Below are 17,612 nucleotides of genomic sequence, written 5' to 3'. Positions count from 1 at the left end.
CAAGCACCACTGCACTCCAGCCTGGACAACAAAATGAGACTCTGTCTCAAAAAAATAGAAAAATAAAAACTGAACTGCTATGAAAAGGTAGCACCTTGGACCATGAGAGGAGTCTTTGCTGCGATGGCAGTGGAGGGATTTGTGTCAGAAGAGGCTTCCTAGAGGAAGTGATTCTTACGCTGAGAGACCCCAAGGAAGAGGAATTAAAGAAAGGCGGGAAACTGTCCTGGGCTGGGGACCCTCTGTGCAAAGGCCCTGCGGCAGGCAGGGACCTGGCCAGCAGGAGGGACTGAAAGGAAGCCACGTGGCAGAACAGAGAGGAGAGGGGACAGACTGCGGGGGGGTGCAGGCAGAACTGCAGTGCCCTCCGGGACACCACTCCCTGCACACACCCGCCACTGCCACCCCCAGGCTGTAGTACAGCTGCCCGCTCAACTGCCCCCACACTTGGGGCACCATCCTTTGTACCCCAAGGCCCCAGTCATGGACCTCATCCAGGACCACATGCCCCAGGACTCCTCCCCCAATCGCCTTCCCTCCCTTCCCCCGAGCCCAGTGCAGGGTCCCAGGAACACAGCTCCCTCCCTGAGCACACAGTCCTCAGACGCATGAGTGCAGGTGGACACTGGCTTTATTTGGGACCTGCTTCTGGAAGGCGCAGGCCTGCAGGTCTCCTGCTGGGTGCTCAGCTGGTCCTGGTGATCCCAGCTCACACCAGCAGCTTTACCCCCAAATCCTAGGTCTAGGCCGACCCTGGCCTGCGGCCACTGTTACCACCTCAGACACTGGGATCCCTACTCCTCTTGACCCCAAAGGTCAGCTATGTGGGCTGACACCCCTCCCTGGGGCATCTTTGGACGGACCCTACATCCAGCAGAGATGTGGCCATCTTTGTCCTCTCAGGGCCCGGGAGCCAGCAGGTCTGGCCGGGTGTTAGGGTGGCTTCCTGGTCTCCTTCCTTAGCAGGGAGCTGGCCACAGCCAGGGCTCCCCCCTGCACAAACCTCACGAAGTTGTCCCCGGCCAGCGGCCCCATGGCGTACAGGCCCTCCTGGCGGGTGCTCTGGTAGGTGAAGGGGTCCACGTCAATGGGGTTCCTCTTGGTGCTCAGTGGCTGGTCAGGGTCCACTGCAAAGTCAGCCCCTGCCCCAGGCAGGAAGGAGAGGTCGGGGTGGGAGCCGATGAGGACCAGCACCAGGGAGACCTCAAAGACCTTCTCGACACCCTTGAGGTCCTGGAACACGGCCTGGCAGTCTTCCTTGAAGCACAGCAGCCGGTGCCCGGGGAGGCTGCGGTAACCCTCGTAGGGGCTGGGTGACAGGATGGACTGCTCCCGCATCATCTGATGCACCTTGTGGTACTCAGGGTACAGCATCTTGGGCAGCTGGTTGAACACCAGGCCGGGGTCGTCCACCGCCCGGCGGAAGGCATGGATCACCGGGATGTTGTAGTGGCGGGCGTAGAGGACTGCATCAGCCGCTGACAGCCCCGCGCCAATGATGAGGACAGGGTCCGAGGCCGGGGTCAGCGCACCCACCCTTGTGGCCGCCTCCAGAGCGGACAGCTCATGGTGGATGAAGGGCAGGGCCTCCCCGGGGATGCCCAGCCGGGCTGGGCTGTCGAACGTGCCTGTGGCGAGGACCACGTTGCGGGCCCACAGCGAGAAGGGCTGCCGGCCCTGGTCCCTGCTCAGGAAGCCGCTCACCTGGAAGAGGGGGCTGGAGTCCTGGGCCCCACAGCTGTTGGGATTGGGGGTCCCCCACTCCACGGCTGTGACAACAGCACCGGACACAAAGTTATGCCCCAGACCCTTCTTGACCACGTAGTCCCTGTAGTAGTGGGCAATGTCCCCGGCCGTGGCCCGGCTGTTGCGAAGGCCTCTGTTGGGGAGGATGCAGGAGGCCAGAGTCAGACACTGTTAAGGGTTGGGGGGCTGGGTGGGATGGAAGAGGTCCAGGGCGGTATCAGGCCCTGGAGCTGGACTAGGCTGTAGCTGTAGGACTGGGCCAGGTAATTCAACCTCTCCAAGCCTCAGTCTCCTCTTCTGTAAAATGGAGCTAACAAGGGTGCCTCCCTCAGGAGAGGTGGTATAGGGTAGTGTAGGGTGGTGTAGGGCGGGGTTCAGAGTGCAGCCTCCAGAGCCACACTGCCTGGGCTCGAGTCCTGACTCTGCCATCAGGGAGCTGTGTCTGTTTCCCCAGTTTGCAAAATGAGGAAGATGTTGCTGGCAGGACCTATTTCGTGAGGTTGTGGAGAGGATTTGGTGAGCCGATAAAAACAAAGGGCTTAGGATGGAACCTGACTGGAAGGAAGTGCCACGTGAGGATGGGCCACCATGATTGTCACCTCAAAGGATTAAATATGGTATGATTCCGTTTTTATAGAGTTCAGAAACAGGCAGAACTCATCTATGGAGTTGGACATCAAGAGAGGGGTTACCTCCAGGGATGGGGAAGGGGGTCCTGGTCGGAAAGGGCATGGGGGCTTCTCGGGAGAAGGTCGGTTTCTTGATTCTCTGTGCTTACCTTGAGAAATTTCATCAACCGGTACTCACAGGAGTTATGTACTTTTCTATATGTAGCTAATTTTTTAAATTTTATTTTATTATTATTTTTTGAGACAGAGTCTCACTCTGCTGCCCAGGCTGGAGTGCCGTGGCGTGATCTCAGCTTACTGCGGCCCCCGCTTCCTGGGCTCAAGCGATTCTCATGCCTGTGCCTCCTGAGTAGCTGGGACTACAGGCGTGCAGCGCCAAGCCTGGCTAATTTTTGTATTTTTATTAGAGATAGGGTATTGCCGTGTTGGCCAGGATGGTCTCGAACTCTTGACCTCAAGTGATCCACTGGCCTCGGCTTCCCAAAGTGCTGGGATTACAGGCTCGCACCACTGCACCCGGCCCATATGTAGTCAATTTAAAAGTTGATTTAAAGACTCCCACGTGAGGCACTCACCATCATTCCCAGCCCACACAGCAGCAGGAGGTATTTTATTATTGTTGTTGTTGTTTTAATTGTCACTCTTTCCAGGGGCAGTGACTGCAGGCCCATTCTTGTGGGGGTTGAATGACAGGCTTTGGCATCATCCTAGCACCTTCCTGTATCTCACTGTGTGACCTTAGGTGAGTTAATTTACCCAGCTTGTGGGCTCATGGTTCAGGATGAACTCCCTTAGGGGAGAATCCTGTGCCACCTGCTGTCTGGCTACATGTAGCAGGAGCTGACAATGGACCTCCAAGGCCGTGCCAGTCAACCCAGGGCAGCTCGTCTGTGACCCTGGAATTTATCTCTGTGGGCCGCCATTCTCCTTTTCTCAGTTTTTGTAAAGGTTGTGATACAGAACGGTCCCAAGAGCATGTTCTGTGCGGAGTTATTTATAATAATGACACAATGGAAAGAATGAACGCTCCAGGGCTGGCAGGGGCTGGGTAACCTTGGCAGCGCCGTGAGGGCAGGGGGTGTGTCTGCGGTGGTTTTGTGCTCTGACATCTAAGCCCAAGGCCTGGCACATAATAAGCATTTGGTGATTTGCCGGACTGGAGATGCTCACCCGCCTTTGGGAATATTGTGAGGCCACGTAAAAGGATGGTTTTGAACGCTGTGACATCGCCACATGAAATGCTTGGGATAGAATGTGAAAACGCAAAAGTAGGCTATGAAAGGCTGTGCTTACATGTGAAATGCAAGTTTCTGGCTGCCTACTAACACGTAGCTACACAAACCTGGGTGTCTTCCTGCCAAACATGCAGAAGTCTTTGCATCAAAGAGACAGTGAGGCCTGGAGGGGGACGCCTGGAGTGCCTGCCGCTGGGGACACAAGCCGGGTCACAGCCCTGGGGGCAGAGGAAGCCGGGCTTCCCAAAAGGCAGACGGCACCCGGGCATCTGCGCTGGGGCAGCTTCTCACTTGGGTGGACACACCTGGGAGGAGCAGGGGCTGGAACTCCTTTATTCAGTGATTGAAACTGTGACAGGAAAATCAATCTTGGGCCCCTGAATCACTAAGTTAAAGGAAAAGTCAAGCGGGCAACTGCTTAGGGCAAAGCTGCCTCCCATCCTACTCAAAGTCTTCCCTCTGCTCACTGAGATAAACGCACATCTGATTGCCTGCTTCGGAAAGGCTCATCAGAAACTCAAGAATGCAACCGTTTGTCCCTCACCGGTCGGAGACCTGGAAACCCCCTCCCTGCTGGAGTTGTCCCGCCTCTGGACGGAACCAATGTCCATCTTACATATATTGATTGATGTCTCAAGTCTCCCGAATGTACACAGCCAGGCTGTGCCCCGACCACCTTGGGCACATGTTATCAGGACCTCCTGAGGCTGTGTCATGGTCATGCATCCTCAACCTTGGCAATTAAACTTCCCAAATTGACTGAGACCTGTCTCAGATATTCAGGGTTCACAAACCATTTCTCTAGGGTGGCCATGATGGGGCAGGAAGCCAGATGGGGAGAAAATACCCCAGCAGTGAAAGGGTGGGGAGAAGTGTGCGTTTCGGGTGAGCTGTTTTCCTTCTCCATTTCCAATAATCTGCATGACCTTAGGTGAGTTAGTTTACCCAACTTGTGGGCTCATGGTTAAGGATGAAACTCACCTGTAGCAAAAGCATTAAAAAAAAGAAGAAAAAAGAAAGTCACCCTGTGAGCTGACCCAGAAAGATGGTTCTAGGCCAGGCTCAGAATAGACCGAGGGGCTGAAGGGAGACCACGGACTGGGGGACCTGTGCCAGAGGCATGGGGCAGGGCGTGAGGGTCAGGGGCCAGCTGTTACCCCCTCCTTAGGGGCTGGGGCACTCCGGGGAGGCCCAGTTGGGGGCCATGTGACAGGATGGTCTGCTGCTTGCACGGGACAGGGGGTCCTCGGGGGAGCCCAGCTCTGTTGCTCAGCTCCACTCATGTGGGCTGGACAAGTCCTTTCCCTATCTGAGCCTCAGTTTCCCCCTCTGGAAGAAGAGGAAGACAGACCAGATGCACTCTGAAACCCCTGTACCTCTGGCTCCTGGGCTCAGTGTGGGGGGCCTGTGAAAGGAAAATAAATCTTGGGGCCCCCCAAATCACGAAGCTAAAGGGAAAAGTCAAGGTGAGAACTGCTGAGGGTCAACCTGCCTCCCCTTCTATTCAGTCACCCCTCTGCTCACGGAGATAGATGCATATCTGATCGCCTCATTTGGAGACGCTCATCAGAGCCTCAAAAGGATGCAACTGTTTATCTCTCACCTACCTGTGACCTGGAAGCCCCTCCCTGCTTCCTGCCTTTGCTTCAGGTTGGCCCACCTTTCCAGACCGAACCAGTGTACTTCTTACAAACACTGATTCACGTCTCATGTCTCCCTAAAGTGTTTAAAACCAAGCTGTGCCCGATCACCTTGGCTACACGTCCTTAGGACTTCCTGAGGCTGTGTAATGGGCGTGTCCTCAACCTTGGCAAAATAAACTTTCTAAAGTAACTGAGACCTGTCTCAGATTTTCTGGGTTCACAGGCCCAACCTTCCGTGTCCCCCAAGGCGTCCTGGGGCAGCCTCACCTTCGCTTCTTCTGCATCCAGTCCTTGACCTCCAGGTCCGGGAGCCCCATCCACTGGCCTTGGCTCAGGGTCACCATGGAGCCTTCGATGGACTGCAGGAAAAGGAACGCTTTGGTCCAGGCCTCTGCTAACCTGAACCCATTTGGGGCTAGAGGGCATGGGAGGCCTTGGTTGGGGCTGGGTGGAGGGAGGAGGGAGAGGCAGGGTTGCGGGGTGGAGAATGAGGAAAGGGAGATGCCAGAGTCCCAGCTCCAAGTGGGGAGAATGAGGGAGACAGCCCCCCCACAAGGCATGCCCTCGCTGCCCACTTACGTGCCAGGCTCCCCCGGGGAGGTTCCGGCCCAGGACCACATGGGGGATGGCGTGCTCCTCCTGGTGCTTCCAGGTGAGGACCGACTTCATGTTTCCCCCAAAGTCTGTGTCCGGGCGCAGAAGGGCATCAAAGAGCAGGGCCATGGGGCTTTGGGATCGGCCTTCGAGGCCTTCAGACAGGTAGTCCAGGTCCTGGAGGGGGGCACAGGTCAGAGGGGCTGCTGGAGGAGAGTGGGGTCATCTTCCCAGAGTCTCAGGCTGGGCAGGAATGTGGGGATTGGGGCTGGGCCGTTTCCGTGGCACTGGAGGGTCTCTGAGAGATGTGCACACTGGGGGCGGTTTGAAGCTCTCATTCTGAGGGCTTTCCAGGAGGCCAAGGGCCCCAGAGTACAGAGCAAATGGGCAAGCTTAGATGAGACTGGGGCGATTGCCTGAGCCTACATCCCTACCCTAATATCAGCGTGGTCAGATCAACTGGGGAGGTGCTGCCTCTTTGTTTTCGTTTTGTTTTTTGTTTTTGAGACAGAGTCTTGCTCTGTCACCCAAGCTGGAGTGCAGTGGCCGGATCTCAGCTCACTGCAAGCGCCGCCTCCTGGGTTCATGCCATTCTCCTGCCTCAGCCTCCTGAGTAGCTGGGACTACAGGCGCCCGCCACCTCGCCCGGCTAATTTTTTGTATTTTTAGTAGAGACGGGGTTTCACCGTGGTCTCGATCTCCTGACATCGTGATCCGCCCGCCTCAGACTCCCAACGTGCTGGGATTACAGGCATGAGCCACCGCGCCCGGCCGGCGGTGCTGCCTCTTAACAGTAGATAATGCAGGCGGGTTCTGGCAAGTCCTGCAGCCATCCATCATTTACCTGTTTAATTTTGCCAAGCCCAGTGTGTCCCTGTTTTACTAGAGTGGGGACATTTTTCTCTGTATATTATACTGAGGAACTAGTATTCTATGGAGAGCATTTTGAAAAATACTGATCCAGATCAAATCGTCAAGACCTATTTCCTCATCCCCAACTTGGGCGGGAGGGGAACAGGAGGATGTACGCTGCCTGACGAGGGAGGTCAACAAGGGGAGGTCGTGGAGGGGCACAGTGGAAAACAAGGGTATGGAGGGAGGATTTGCAAACCCTTGTGGGCAGGAGGTAGTGGGACTGAAATATCTGTGGCAGAGTTTCTCAACCTTGGCCCCACTGACATTTGAGCCAGATCGTTCTTTGTAGCTACAACAAAGTCATCCAAATGTCAGTGGGGCCAAGGCTGAGAAACTCCACCGCAGATATTTCAGTTCCACCACCCTCGCTGTCCTGTGCAGTGTTGGACGTTTGCCAGCATCCCTGGCCTCCACCCTGCTAGATTTGGTAGTACCGCCACCCTGCCATGACAACCCAAATTGTCGCCAGACATTGCCAGGTGCCCCCAAGGAGAAAAATCGTCCCCTCCTTGAGAACCACGGGTCTAGGGCATAGTGAGTCCTAGACCATGTGGCATTTGTGGGTCTCTGATTTCTCTTTCATGATCTCCGTGGCTGACTTTGTGGACTCTTGAATTCTGTGTTTGGTCTTGTTTCCAGCAAACACACGCTTTTGTTCTTCCCTGGGAAAGCTGCGGTAGTTTTCCAAGGGCGGGTGTGTCCTCCCCAGAGCTCCGGCCCCAGGCTGACCCACCTGGTCCAGGATGGAGACCCCCGGGGCCTCGGTGAGCTTCCTCTGCAGCAGGGGGTGTGGGTGGACGGCATCTGGCTTCACGTAGGGTGTGTAGCCGGAGAGCAGGTACGACAGGCAGATACCAGAGGGGCCGTTACCTGGGGACAGAGGGTGGAGGTTAAAGGGGGTGACCTTTTCAGGTGGGAGACACTACTGTGGAACGCTTTGATCTAGATGTGGCACATTCATTCATTTATCCTTCATTCATAAAAATAAAATATTGATTAAGCCCTTAGCCTGTGCCAGACACTATGCCTAATGATAATTTAAAAAAGAAGGAATGGACAACTGCTGAGAGCTTCTTCTGTGCCAGGAATTGTACTGAGAGCTTTCGCAATAGCCTCACAATAGCTTCAGTGAGGTAAGCGCTACTCTTTTCCTCCTTTTATCCTTCAGGAAATGTGTACAGAGAGGTTAAGTAACTTGCCCGTGGTCACACGGCTGGAAGGTAGATGAGCCGGGATTAAAACCCAGACAGAGGGAACCTCTGACAACACGACTGAGATTCTGAGATTGCTAAGAACCAGGTCAGATGGATGAGTGAATGTAGCACAGACTGCTACGTGGCCTGGGGGCGAGCTTGAGTGGTGGGTGCTCGTGGGTGCTTAGGGGTGCCAGGCCACCTGTTGGGTCTGCTGCTTGCATGTCTGAAGAACTGCGCCACCATCTGTGGTGCTTCCTGGGCAATTCACCAGGCACAGCCCTGTGATAGCGCTTCTCTTTTTATCTGTCCTTTCCCCTCTCCTTATCTCGTCTGATTCAGAATATTACTCATATGTAGGATACCAGGAGGAACCATAAGAAATCACAGGCACCCATCTGTTTTTGCCTTACTGAAATGACCATCTCACGTGGCTCAACTGGACGGCTGCATACTGGGGGTCATCTGTCCCCATTTTTGCAGACAGAGGACAGGAATCATAAGCTGCTGCTGTGTGTCCTCTCGTGTGGGCACCTAGCACAGTGCTGGGCACAGTCATGGGACCACTGTGGGCTCAGGACCAGGCCTCCCTGCCCCACGCTGGGTTGCCTCCAGCTGATGGGTGTGTTCTAGAGCCCTGGGTTCTCGGAGGTGTAAAAGGGAATGATAGTTTATAAACGGTTAAGCCTAGCACTGGCCCCATAGTAAACGCTCAATGGCTTAATTTAAAGACCACTATAAAGAGGCCAGGCCTGGGCCAAGCATGGTGGTTCACACCTATAATCCCAGCACTTTGGGAGGCTGAGGCAGGCAGATCACTTGAGGTTAGGAGTTCGAGACCAGCTTGGCTGACATGGCGAAACCCCGTCTCTACTAAAAATACAAAAGTTAGCTGGGCGTGGTGGCAGCCACCTGTAATCCCAGCTACTCGGGAGGCTGAGGCAGGAGAATCGCTTGAGCTCGGGAGGCGGAGGTTGCAGTGAGCCAAGATCGCACCACTGCACTCCAGCCTGGGTGACAGAGTGAGACTTTGTCTCAAAACAAAAACAAACAAACAAACAAAAAACCCTGAAATACAAAAAAAAAAAAAAAGGCCAGGCCTGGACTTGCCCAGCTCCTGCCCTCAGACCTGGGGGGGTACCCGGAAGGCTCAGTGGAGCCCCTCCCCGGCTGCGGCTGACACTCACCCACGATGATGACTGGGAGGGGCTCTGAGCTGCTGGCGCCGAGGTGGTCCTTTCCAGAGGAGCTCATGGCTGGTGGGGGGCTTGGGGCTGGCGGTGGACCTGGAGCGGGGGAGAGGGGAAGGAAGAGCCCGTTTGGGTGAGGCCTGGGTATCGACACAGCCACTTCACCTTCCAGCTAGGGTGGCCTCCTGTGGCCCCTAGGGTCTTGTCCGGGGTCCCCGTGAGGCATATCTGATGGGACTCCCTTCTTGCTCCCACACAGCCTCTGCTCCGAACAGCCCGTCTGCCCCACCCCTCCCCGGTCATGCAGGACGTGACCTTCCCTCCTCTGGCCTGGTTGCCCCAGGCAGCCACTGTCCCTCTGAGCCTCACTCTACTCTCCCATCTCACTGGAGCAGCAACAGTCCCCGAAGCTCATTATCTGTCTTCCCGAGAGGCCATTCCTGGCCAACCCTACCAGGCCCTTCTGTGGGCCACAGCCCTCGAGTCCCAGTGTGGCCTGGTGGACTTTGGAATTGTCACCCAGCCCTGGTAAGTTGCTCCTTATCCCATTCCTGGGCCTCTCTGGGTCTCAGTTACCTCATCTGTAAAATGGAAGCAATGGGTCCCTACCTCCTAGGATGGTTGAGGGATGCAGTGGGGTCACAGACGGGAAGCACCTGCCTGGAGCGAATTTACCATGGGGAAAGGGCCAGCGCTGTGGCCTGCCCCAGGGCCTGGGCTGGACTTGGGGAAATGGAAGCAGTGGCCAGGTTTGGGGACGTGCCGGTGAACCTGCCATCTCTGGGGCAGCTGCGCCCTCTGCTGGCCCCAGGCCCAAATCGCTCAAAGGGACTCAGGTGCTGGTCCTAGAGCTGCCGGTGCCCAGAGGGGCATCAGACCCACCTTCTCCCCTACACCAGCTCGCAGAGGACACTAGCCTCACCCGAGGGCCACATGCTGCCATCCTGAGAGCCACAAGGCAACACCCTTGTGGGCACAGGGATGGTGAGCATTTGGCACTTACTCTGTACCGGGTATTTGACATGCTTTTTCTCATATCCGCCTCACACTGACCCTGTGCAGTCCTGGCCGTGTTAATGTCCCATTCCACAGATGTGTGAACAGGGCTCAGAGAGGTCGCACAAGCTTCTCAGTGTCATGCAGCCGGCTTTGAAACCCAGGGCTCACTAGCGCCAAGGCCCTGCCAGTGCCACCACTCACGCCATTCGGCCTGTCCCCCATGGAGATCCAGGGCCCATCCAGGTGTCACACTCACAGGGGAAACACTGAGTGGGAGGGCACTGGGCTTGGACCATCCAGAGTGGCCAGGGGTGGGGGCCCAGGGTCACCTGCCTCCAGAATTCTTCCAGAGAAAGTGGGAATCTGGATTTCTATGCGAATTATCTGCTTTGAAGAAGTGCGCAATGAATGAAAGCACAGTTTTGGAAGATCCTTAACAGGCCAGCCAAACACAGCTGAGACCAGTGTGTGGCCTCCGATGTGCGCAGGGTGACAGAAACACCATCGTCCACCTCCAGGCAGGCTCCGAGGAGATGGATGAGAGACTGCCATACAGATGGGCCACTGAGAGGACCCGAGTGTTGCCCCCGCAGTGACAACAACTGACCTTCTCACAGCACTCTACAGTGGGAAGGAGGTTGCATCTAAGCAGTAGCATCCAGCCCGCTCAGCAGCCTTGACAGGTGAGCCCTGTCACCTCCGTCTTGCAGGTGAGGAGAAGGAGGCTCCGAGGGTGAGGATGAGCCCAGCAGGGAAGGGGTCTGTCAGGGACCCCTGTGTTGGTGCTCTCTGCTCCCCTGAGCGCAGCCTTCCTTGCCTCCGCTGGGGTGGGGGCCAGGGACAGCTTCCATGTCCTGTCTAGGCAAGCCCATATGCCCAGCACCCAAGACCTCCTCCTCCCTTTCCGGAGAGAAGGAAGGTGACATCCTGCAGTCGCCAGGGACCACATGGCCTCTTCCTGCCCGGCTCCCTGCAAGGCCCCAGGATGCCTGCCTGGGGAGGGGATTTCAGGGTGACGCCGCCACCAATTATAATAATAGTAATAGTCACGAGAACAACAAAGGCAGCATGTGGCTGACATTTCCATACTTCTGTGGAGTGGGCTGTGTGCCAGGCATGATCTCAACACTTAATACACATTAACAAATTGAATCCTTATTTAATCGGGTTGTTGTAAGTACTCTGAGGGCCAGAGAGTTTCTCACGGCCCTTTACAGTCTGCAAGGTGGTTGAACCAGCTTTCACAGGCTGGGCTGGATCGGAGCCCAGGTCGCCCTGCTCCAGAGCCTTCTCTGTGCCCCGAGGGCTGTGACAGCTCCTGCTGAGACCCCTCTGCTGGGTGGAACGTGCAGTGTCTGTTCCAGGGTCCCCCACTGCTCTGTCACAGCGCTAGTGGCAGGCGGGGAGGCAGAGGGACAGCTGATGACCTAGTGTTCTGGCCAGGAAGGGATCATTTCTCATTGACCCTGAGCGCTGGGTATACCCAGAGGCCTTGGAGAATAGGACTGCGGGTCCCAGAGAGCTTTCTCTGGGTCGCTCCTGGTACCTTTCTCTGGCTTGCTCCTGGTACCCTCGAATGGCTCCGAGCCCCTCAGTCCTCATCATGGTCCACGGGAACAGCAGCCACTGGGGAGCATGGGACCTCCTGGTAAGGGGCTTCCCCACATTACCTCCTTTGATCCTCCTAGCAACCCACTTTGCAGATGAGGAGACTGAGGCTTGGAGAAGTGAAGCCATGCCCTGAGGCTATCGAGCTGGTGGGCGATGGAACCAATATTTGATCCCCGTGGGCTGACCCCCCAGACACCCCAACCCCTTCCCCAAACGGGTGAGCCAACGTGCTCCATCTGCCCCAGTGCACCCGCCCTGGGCCATGCCCTGCCCCTCCTTTGTTCTTTTGGATTCTCCCACCACCCTGAGAAACACACTTGCAGGAGCCCCTGTTGGCCAGTGAGGAATCAGAACTGGCTGCCCCTTACCACCCTCTGCAGGCAGCAGAGGGCACTGATTTACCGCCAGGGCTTTGGGGCTCCAAGTCCAGGGCTCCCTCCTGAGACTGTCCTCAGGCACCTGAACAGAAGCTTCTGGATGCCACATATGTGAGGTCACCACCCAGGGGCTGGACCTGAGAAGTCACTTCCTGTGCAGAGTGACCCACGACGCCCCAAAGTCCCAAGCAGCTTGACGCTGTCACCCATTACCTCAGACAAGTATGCTGCCAACTTACAAAAGAGCGTCCAAAGTTTCATTTCAGTTCTTTTTGTGCTTTTCAGTTTTATGGAGTTGGAAGAATCAATTTTTAATGTTATCTTTTTAACTCCCTTTGATTGAAGACAGCAGTAGATGGAAAGAAGTTAACATTAAAAATTGATGTTTCAAATTTCACAAAGGCAAATATGATAAAAGAAATGAAAACAGTTGCATCTTCGACTGATATTTCTTTCAAGCACGCAGCATTTGTACTTCTGAGGTTGTTAAAGCTGCAAACTGCTCTGAGACTCTGGGACACCTGTATGTCTGCATTTCTTTGGCACCTCTAGTGGCCATTTACTCATTTGCCTTTGAAGACACCCCAAGAGGTGGGCTTTCTCATCCCCATTGTGCAGAGGAAGAAACGCCCTTCAGGAGGAGTGGGCGTCTTGCCTCAGGTCACCTAGGAGTGTCCAAGACCATGGCCATGTGACAAATCTTAGTTCTGCCAAGTCCCCTCCAGTAAAACAGCTGATAACAGGGAGACCAAGAAAGTGACATGAAGCCCTGGGGGGGCTAAAGTGTGAGGAGGTGGTCTGTCCACGCAAGCGGCACTTGCTGTTTGTCAGAGATGAGCCCTCACCCCAGTGCCGCACACCTGGAGCCCAGGATCTCCTGCAGTTCCCCAGCCTCCCAGGGGCCGCCCTCCCGACCCACCGCACTCTTGAGCCTCCTGAGAGAAGCTAAGTCGCTGGGACCTCCGGGGCTTGGGGGCTGTTCATGGGCACCCAGCCTGGCTGCCGATAGAGTGGTCGTAGAACAGCTGGGCGGGCGGCACACCCGGCTGGCCACACCCCTCTTTCCTGCTAGGAAGGGCGGTTACATGGGCCAGGGTACGCTGGGACTGTGGCCGCTTCAGCTGCTTGGCTGAGGGTGCCAGGGACACAGCTGAGGATCTGGGAGGAACCTGGGGTAGGGGAGAATCCTGCTGGGCTCCAGAGAACCCAGGGGAGGGCCTCCACTCAGGACCGCCCGGGATCACTGCCTGGCGCCAGGGCTCTGCAGACCCTCCAGTCCAGCTGGGCCTGCCACTGGTGCCTGGGATGTGCCTGATTCCCCGCCCCGGAGCCTGGCCCCGGACACTCACCTGACAGGCAGTGGTGCGGGAGCCCGGCGAGCCTGGCCAAGTTGTGCTCTAGGAGGGTCAGGGGATCACAGATCACAGAGTCCCCCGTGAGATCGGGACACCCATTACCCCGTGGGGATCCAAGAGGCTCTGAGAGGCCAGAGGGAAGTGAGGGTATTTCACAGGGAGGGAGGAGGCGGCGCAGGCAGTGGGCGGGGCCAGGAAAATCACTTTCATAAGCGTGAGTCAGCAGGGACCCGTGATGAATGAACTTGCACACTGGGCGGGTGTCACGCTGCCTGCCTCATGGCCAGCCTTAAAGGGCCCCTGCTGGGCAGCATGCCAGGGGGCCTAGGGTGGCACTCCCTCCCAGCCACCTCCCCCCAGCCAGACCCCCATCCCCAGGGCTCAGTCTCTGGAGGAGGAACCAGTAACCTCTGAATGAGCCAGCCTGGCCTTTCCCACAAGGAGGAGGAGATGACTTTGTCCGGCGCACAAAGTAAACCCGTCCAGTTCCCTCATTCCACCTGGATTCTACTGCACCCTCCAGCCCCCAAAAGCCCTCTGGCACCCGCCTGCCTGGGCTGAGAATCCAGCTTTGCCATTTCCTGGCTGCAGGGCTCTGGCAAGCTGCTTAGGGCCCAGACCTCAGTGTTCTCATCTGAAAACTGGGGCAAGTCACAGATTGTCTCTGCCAGAGTGGCTGTGAGGGTTTAAATGACATCTTTCTGGGCTGCCATGCTTAGAACTTGAAGCCTGCTCCCTGGCTCTTCTCTCCTGTTTTGTGTGGGTAGCACTGCACACCCCACACCTTGCTGTTTCCTAATTATTATTATTATTATTTGAGACGGAGTTTAGCTCGTTTCCCAGGCTGGAGTGCAATGGCGCGATCTCGGTTCACTGCAACCTACACCTCCCGGGCTCAAGCGATTCCCCTGCCTCAGCCTCCTGAGTAGCTGAGATTACAGGCATGCGCCACCACGCCCGGTGATTTTATATTTTTAGTAGAGATAGGGTTTCACCATGTTGGCAAGGCTGGTCTGGAACTCCCGACCTCAGATGATCTGCCTGCCTCAGCCTTCCAAAGTGCTGGGATTACAGGCGAGATGCCGCACCCGGCCTGTTTCTGAATTATTTTATTGTCTCTCTTCCCAAACCAGAATGTGAGCTCTGTGTGGGCAGGAAGGCGTGCTCGCGACTGCTCTACCCAGCGTCTAGAATATCACTTAGCACACATAGGTGCCCAATATCGCTTAAACAGAAGGGAGGCACGGAAGGAGGGAAGGAGGGAGGGAGGGAAAGGGAGGAAGGCAGGGAGGGAGGGAGGGAAGTAGGGAGGGAGGAGGGAGGAAAGTAGGGAGGGAAGTAAGGAGGGAGGAGGGCAGGAAGGAGGGAGGAAGGCAGGGAGGGAGGGAAGGAGGGAGGGAGGGAAAGAGGGAGGAAGGCAGGGAGGGAGGGAGGGAGGGAGGAAGCTGACACGGTGCACACATAGACCTCAGTGTACATTTTCAGTGTTGATGTTGTTGTAGACCTCATCCTCCCGTCTGCCACCTTGGAGGGGTGGGGGATGGCAGGTGTACCTTTGAGTGCAAACTTTAAGAGGGAACCAAAACCAGTAAACAAAATAGTATTTTGAGGCAATTAAAAAAATCTAAATTAATGCAAAAAAGCCAGGATAAACCCAGACAGCTTCCAGAGCAGTGCCTTGGGGCTGATGCAGAAGGAGAACCAGGACTTCTGATGCTGTGTTTATAATAAAAGTTTGATCTTTTTTTCATTCTGGATTTTTTTTCATGAATTTTGATTTGTAAGAACACTGCATGTACACAGTATGGATTCTGGTGATGGGGGTGCTTTGGCACCGCTAAAATTTTGTGCCTGAGGTGATGCCTCACCCTCCTCACCCTCGTCCTGGACCGGGTGACCACAGCCCTGCCCTGGAGTCATGTACAGCCTGGAAACCACAGCTCAGGGCCCCGGAGCATCTGCCTGCAGGGCTGGGGCTGGGTCCTGGTGAAAAACACTTCTGATGAGGTGAGAGTAGCAGGAACCTACAGAGGGGAGGGAGGGAGGGAGGGAGAGAGAGAGAGAGAGAAAATGAGAATGTTGTGCATGTGTGCACATGTGCTCATGTGTGCATGTGTGTGTGTACCTGTGTGCCAGTGCTGGCACTAAGGGAGGGCCTGATGGCTGGGGGTAAGGGTTTAGGGGGCAGAATGAGAAGCTGGGGTGAAAAAGCTTAGGGAAGAGGTTAGACACAGTTGGGGCCACGTGCACAGAGGGACAGGAGGGCTGGGGAGAGAGCCAGGACTGAGCTGGGTCTCTCTTTCCCCTCCTCTGCTTCCCTGGGTGACCTGTGCCCAGGACCCTGTGATCGGAGAGCCCAGAGTTTGGTTTAATGCTCTGCTGCCACTGCCTTAAAATTCTTAATTTTGAACATGAATGTCCTGAATTTCCATTTAGTACCAGGCCCCAAAATCACATGATGCGTCCAGCCTGGGGCTGTACCCTGCATGAGGCTGGGTAGGTGGGAGCTGTCTGTGGGTTCAGCCCTGGCGGGCTGGGTAGGCTTTGACAAGGCATAGTCCCCTCAGCCTCAGTTTTAACCAAGGGAAATGGGCCCTCGTATTCCTTTCCTCCTGGGGCCCTCAGCAGCAGTGTCCCACAGGGTGGTGGTGGGGGGAGCAGGAAGCCCCTTGCTCTGAGCCTCGGCTCCTGGCCAGTGTCTAGCCCCACCACAGGTGTGCTGTGTGACCTGGGGTGGGAAGCCTCCCTCTCTGGGCTTCTGTTCCAGCTGCAGCCTTGTGATGAACACTCTCTCACACTCTGAATGTGCAGCTCCAACACACCAGGACCTAGACAGGGGTTTTGAACATGAGGGCAGGGAGCGGGGCAGCTGCGGCCGACGTACCTCTTGTCTGCACTGCATGTTTCCCCGGTAGGAGCCTCTCGGTCTCCACTTCCCCATCGCACGGTGCCCAGTCTGCAGCTTCCAAGAGATTTTGGGTGTGTAAACTGAGGCAGAGAGAGACATGCACCCAGGATCAGAGACTCCCCCCACCCTGGAGTGCACAACTCCTTAAGGCTGGGGCTTGAGAAGGCCTGAGGCTGCGGGTCTGGAGGGGAGACCCGGGAAGGAGGTGGGCTTCCCCGGACCCCGTCTCGTCTCCTGGGCTTGGCCTGGCCCTTCCTCCAAACCTGTCCTGCCCCTGCTGACCCTGACCTTGTTCTAGAATCTGAAAATTTGCTGATATGGAGAACTGTGGGGCGAGACATGGACTTTCCTCTCTGCCATCTTGTTTACCTGTTAGGTGATTATTGGAAACAGAATTGCTGAGTTGCTCCTGGAAAGTTTGACTAAGACAAAGACAGACACTGTTAAAGGCAGGCAAAAGGGCAATGGTTAGAAGGGCCACGGGGAGGGGAGGAGCCAAATGGGTTTTTGCAGGCTGACTTGAGGGGGCTGTCTTGGGGGCCAGTGGGTGCCCTGGTTCCCCTGGACCGGCCTTGTGCTTTGAGGCCATGAGTTCAAGTGGCTACTGAGAGCTTGCCACATGATCCTCCAAATTCCGGTGTGCCCACAGGACCGTTTCCAGAGACAGCAAAAGAAAATAGAGGTTCCAGGGAAATTTGAAATTCAGATAAATAAGAAACAAACTTTTAGTATAGCTTCAATATTGCACGTGACATACTTATACTAAAAGTTTATTTCTTATTTACCTGAAAATTCAAATTTCCCTGGCAGCCTGTGTTTTGTTTGTCAGTTCTAGTTGTAAATGTAAAATACATACCAGAATTCAAAGAATTAGTACCAAAAACGTAAAATATCTCATTCATAATTTTAATATGGATTACATGTTGCAATGAAAATAAGGAAAATATTTGACATACTGGGCTAGATAGAATATATTATTAAAATTAGGCTGGGTGCGGTAGCTCACTCCTGTAATCCTAGCACTTTGGAAGGCTGAGGCAGCCGATCACCTGAGGTCAGGAGTTCGAGACCAGTCTGGCCAATATGATGAAACCCCGTCTCTACTAAAAATACAAAAATTAGCCAGGCGTGGTGGCAGTCACCTGTAATCCCAGCTACTCGGGGAAGCTGAGGCAGGAGAATTGCTTGAACCCGGGAAGCAGAGGTTGCAGTGAGCC

At 55.5% G+C, this 17,612-nt stretch overlaps 1 protein-coding gene across 3 annotated transcripts in view; it reads right to left on the bottom strand.

Moving 5' to 3' along the window:
• Window positions 1–613: 613 nt before the first annotated feature.
• Window positions 614–17,612, bottom strand: part of OSGIN1 (oxidative stress induced growth inhibitor 1) — a 64,108-nt gene continuing 47,109 nt past the window's right edge. Inside the window, exons 3-10 of one of the 3 annotated variants that reach the window (XM_011970804.1) lie at window positions 16,765–16,835; window positions 16,372–16,475; window positions 15,365–15,511; window positions 9,143–9,241; window positions 7,496–7,632; window positions 5,833–6,024; window positions 5,521–5,612; window positions 614–1,879 (exon numbers count right to left, since the gene is read on the bottom strand). In XM_011970804.1, coding sequence (XP_011826194.1) covers window positions 934–1,879; window positions 5,521–5,612; window positions 5,833–6,024; window positions 7,496–7,632; window positions 9,143–9,241; window positions 15,365–15,407 — 1,509 coding nt within the window. In that variant the 5' untranslated portion in view covers window positions 15,408–15,511; window positions 16,372–16,475; window positions 16,765–16,835 and the 3' untranslated portion in view covers window positions 614–933. Of the gene's footprint in view, window positions 1,880–5,520; window positions 5,613–5,832; window positions 6,025–7,495; window positions 7,633–9,142; window positions 9,242–13,481; window positions 13,625–15,364; window positions 15,512–16,371; window positions 16,476–16,764; window positions 16,836–17,612 lie in introns of those variants that run through there. The other 2 variants (XM_011970960.1, XM_011970884.1) reach the window with 2 other exon arrangements.

Source organism: Mandrillus leucophaeus, unplaced genomic scaffold (genome assembly GCF_000951045.1).
Source record: "Mandrillus leucophaeus isolate KB7577 unplaced genomic scaffold, Mleu.le_1.0 Scaffold10, whole genome shotgun sequence".
NCBI lineage: Eukaryota > Metazoa > Chordata > Mammalia > Primates > Cercopithecidae > Mandrillus > Mandrillus leucophaeus.
Note: the sequence above shows the minus strand (reverse complement) of the source record. Positions and strands in the feature narration are given on the sequence as shown.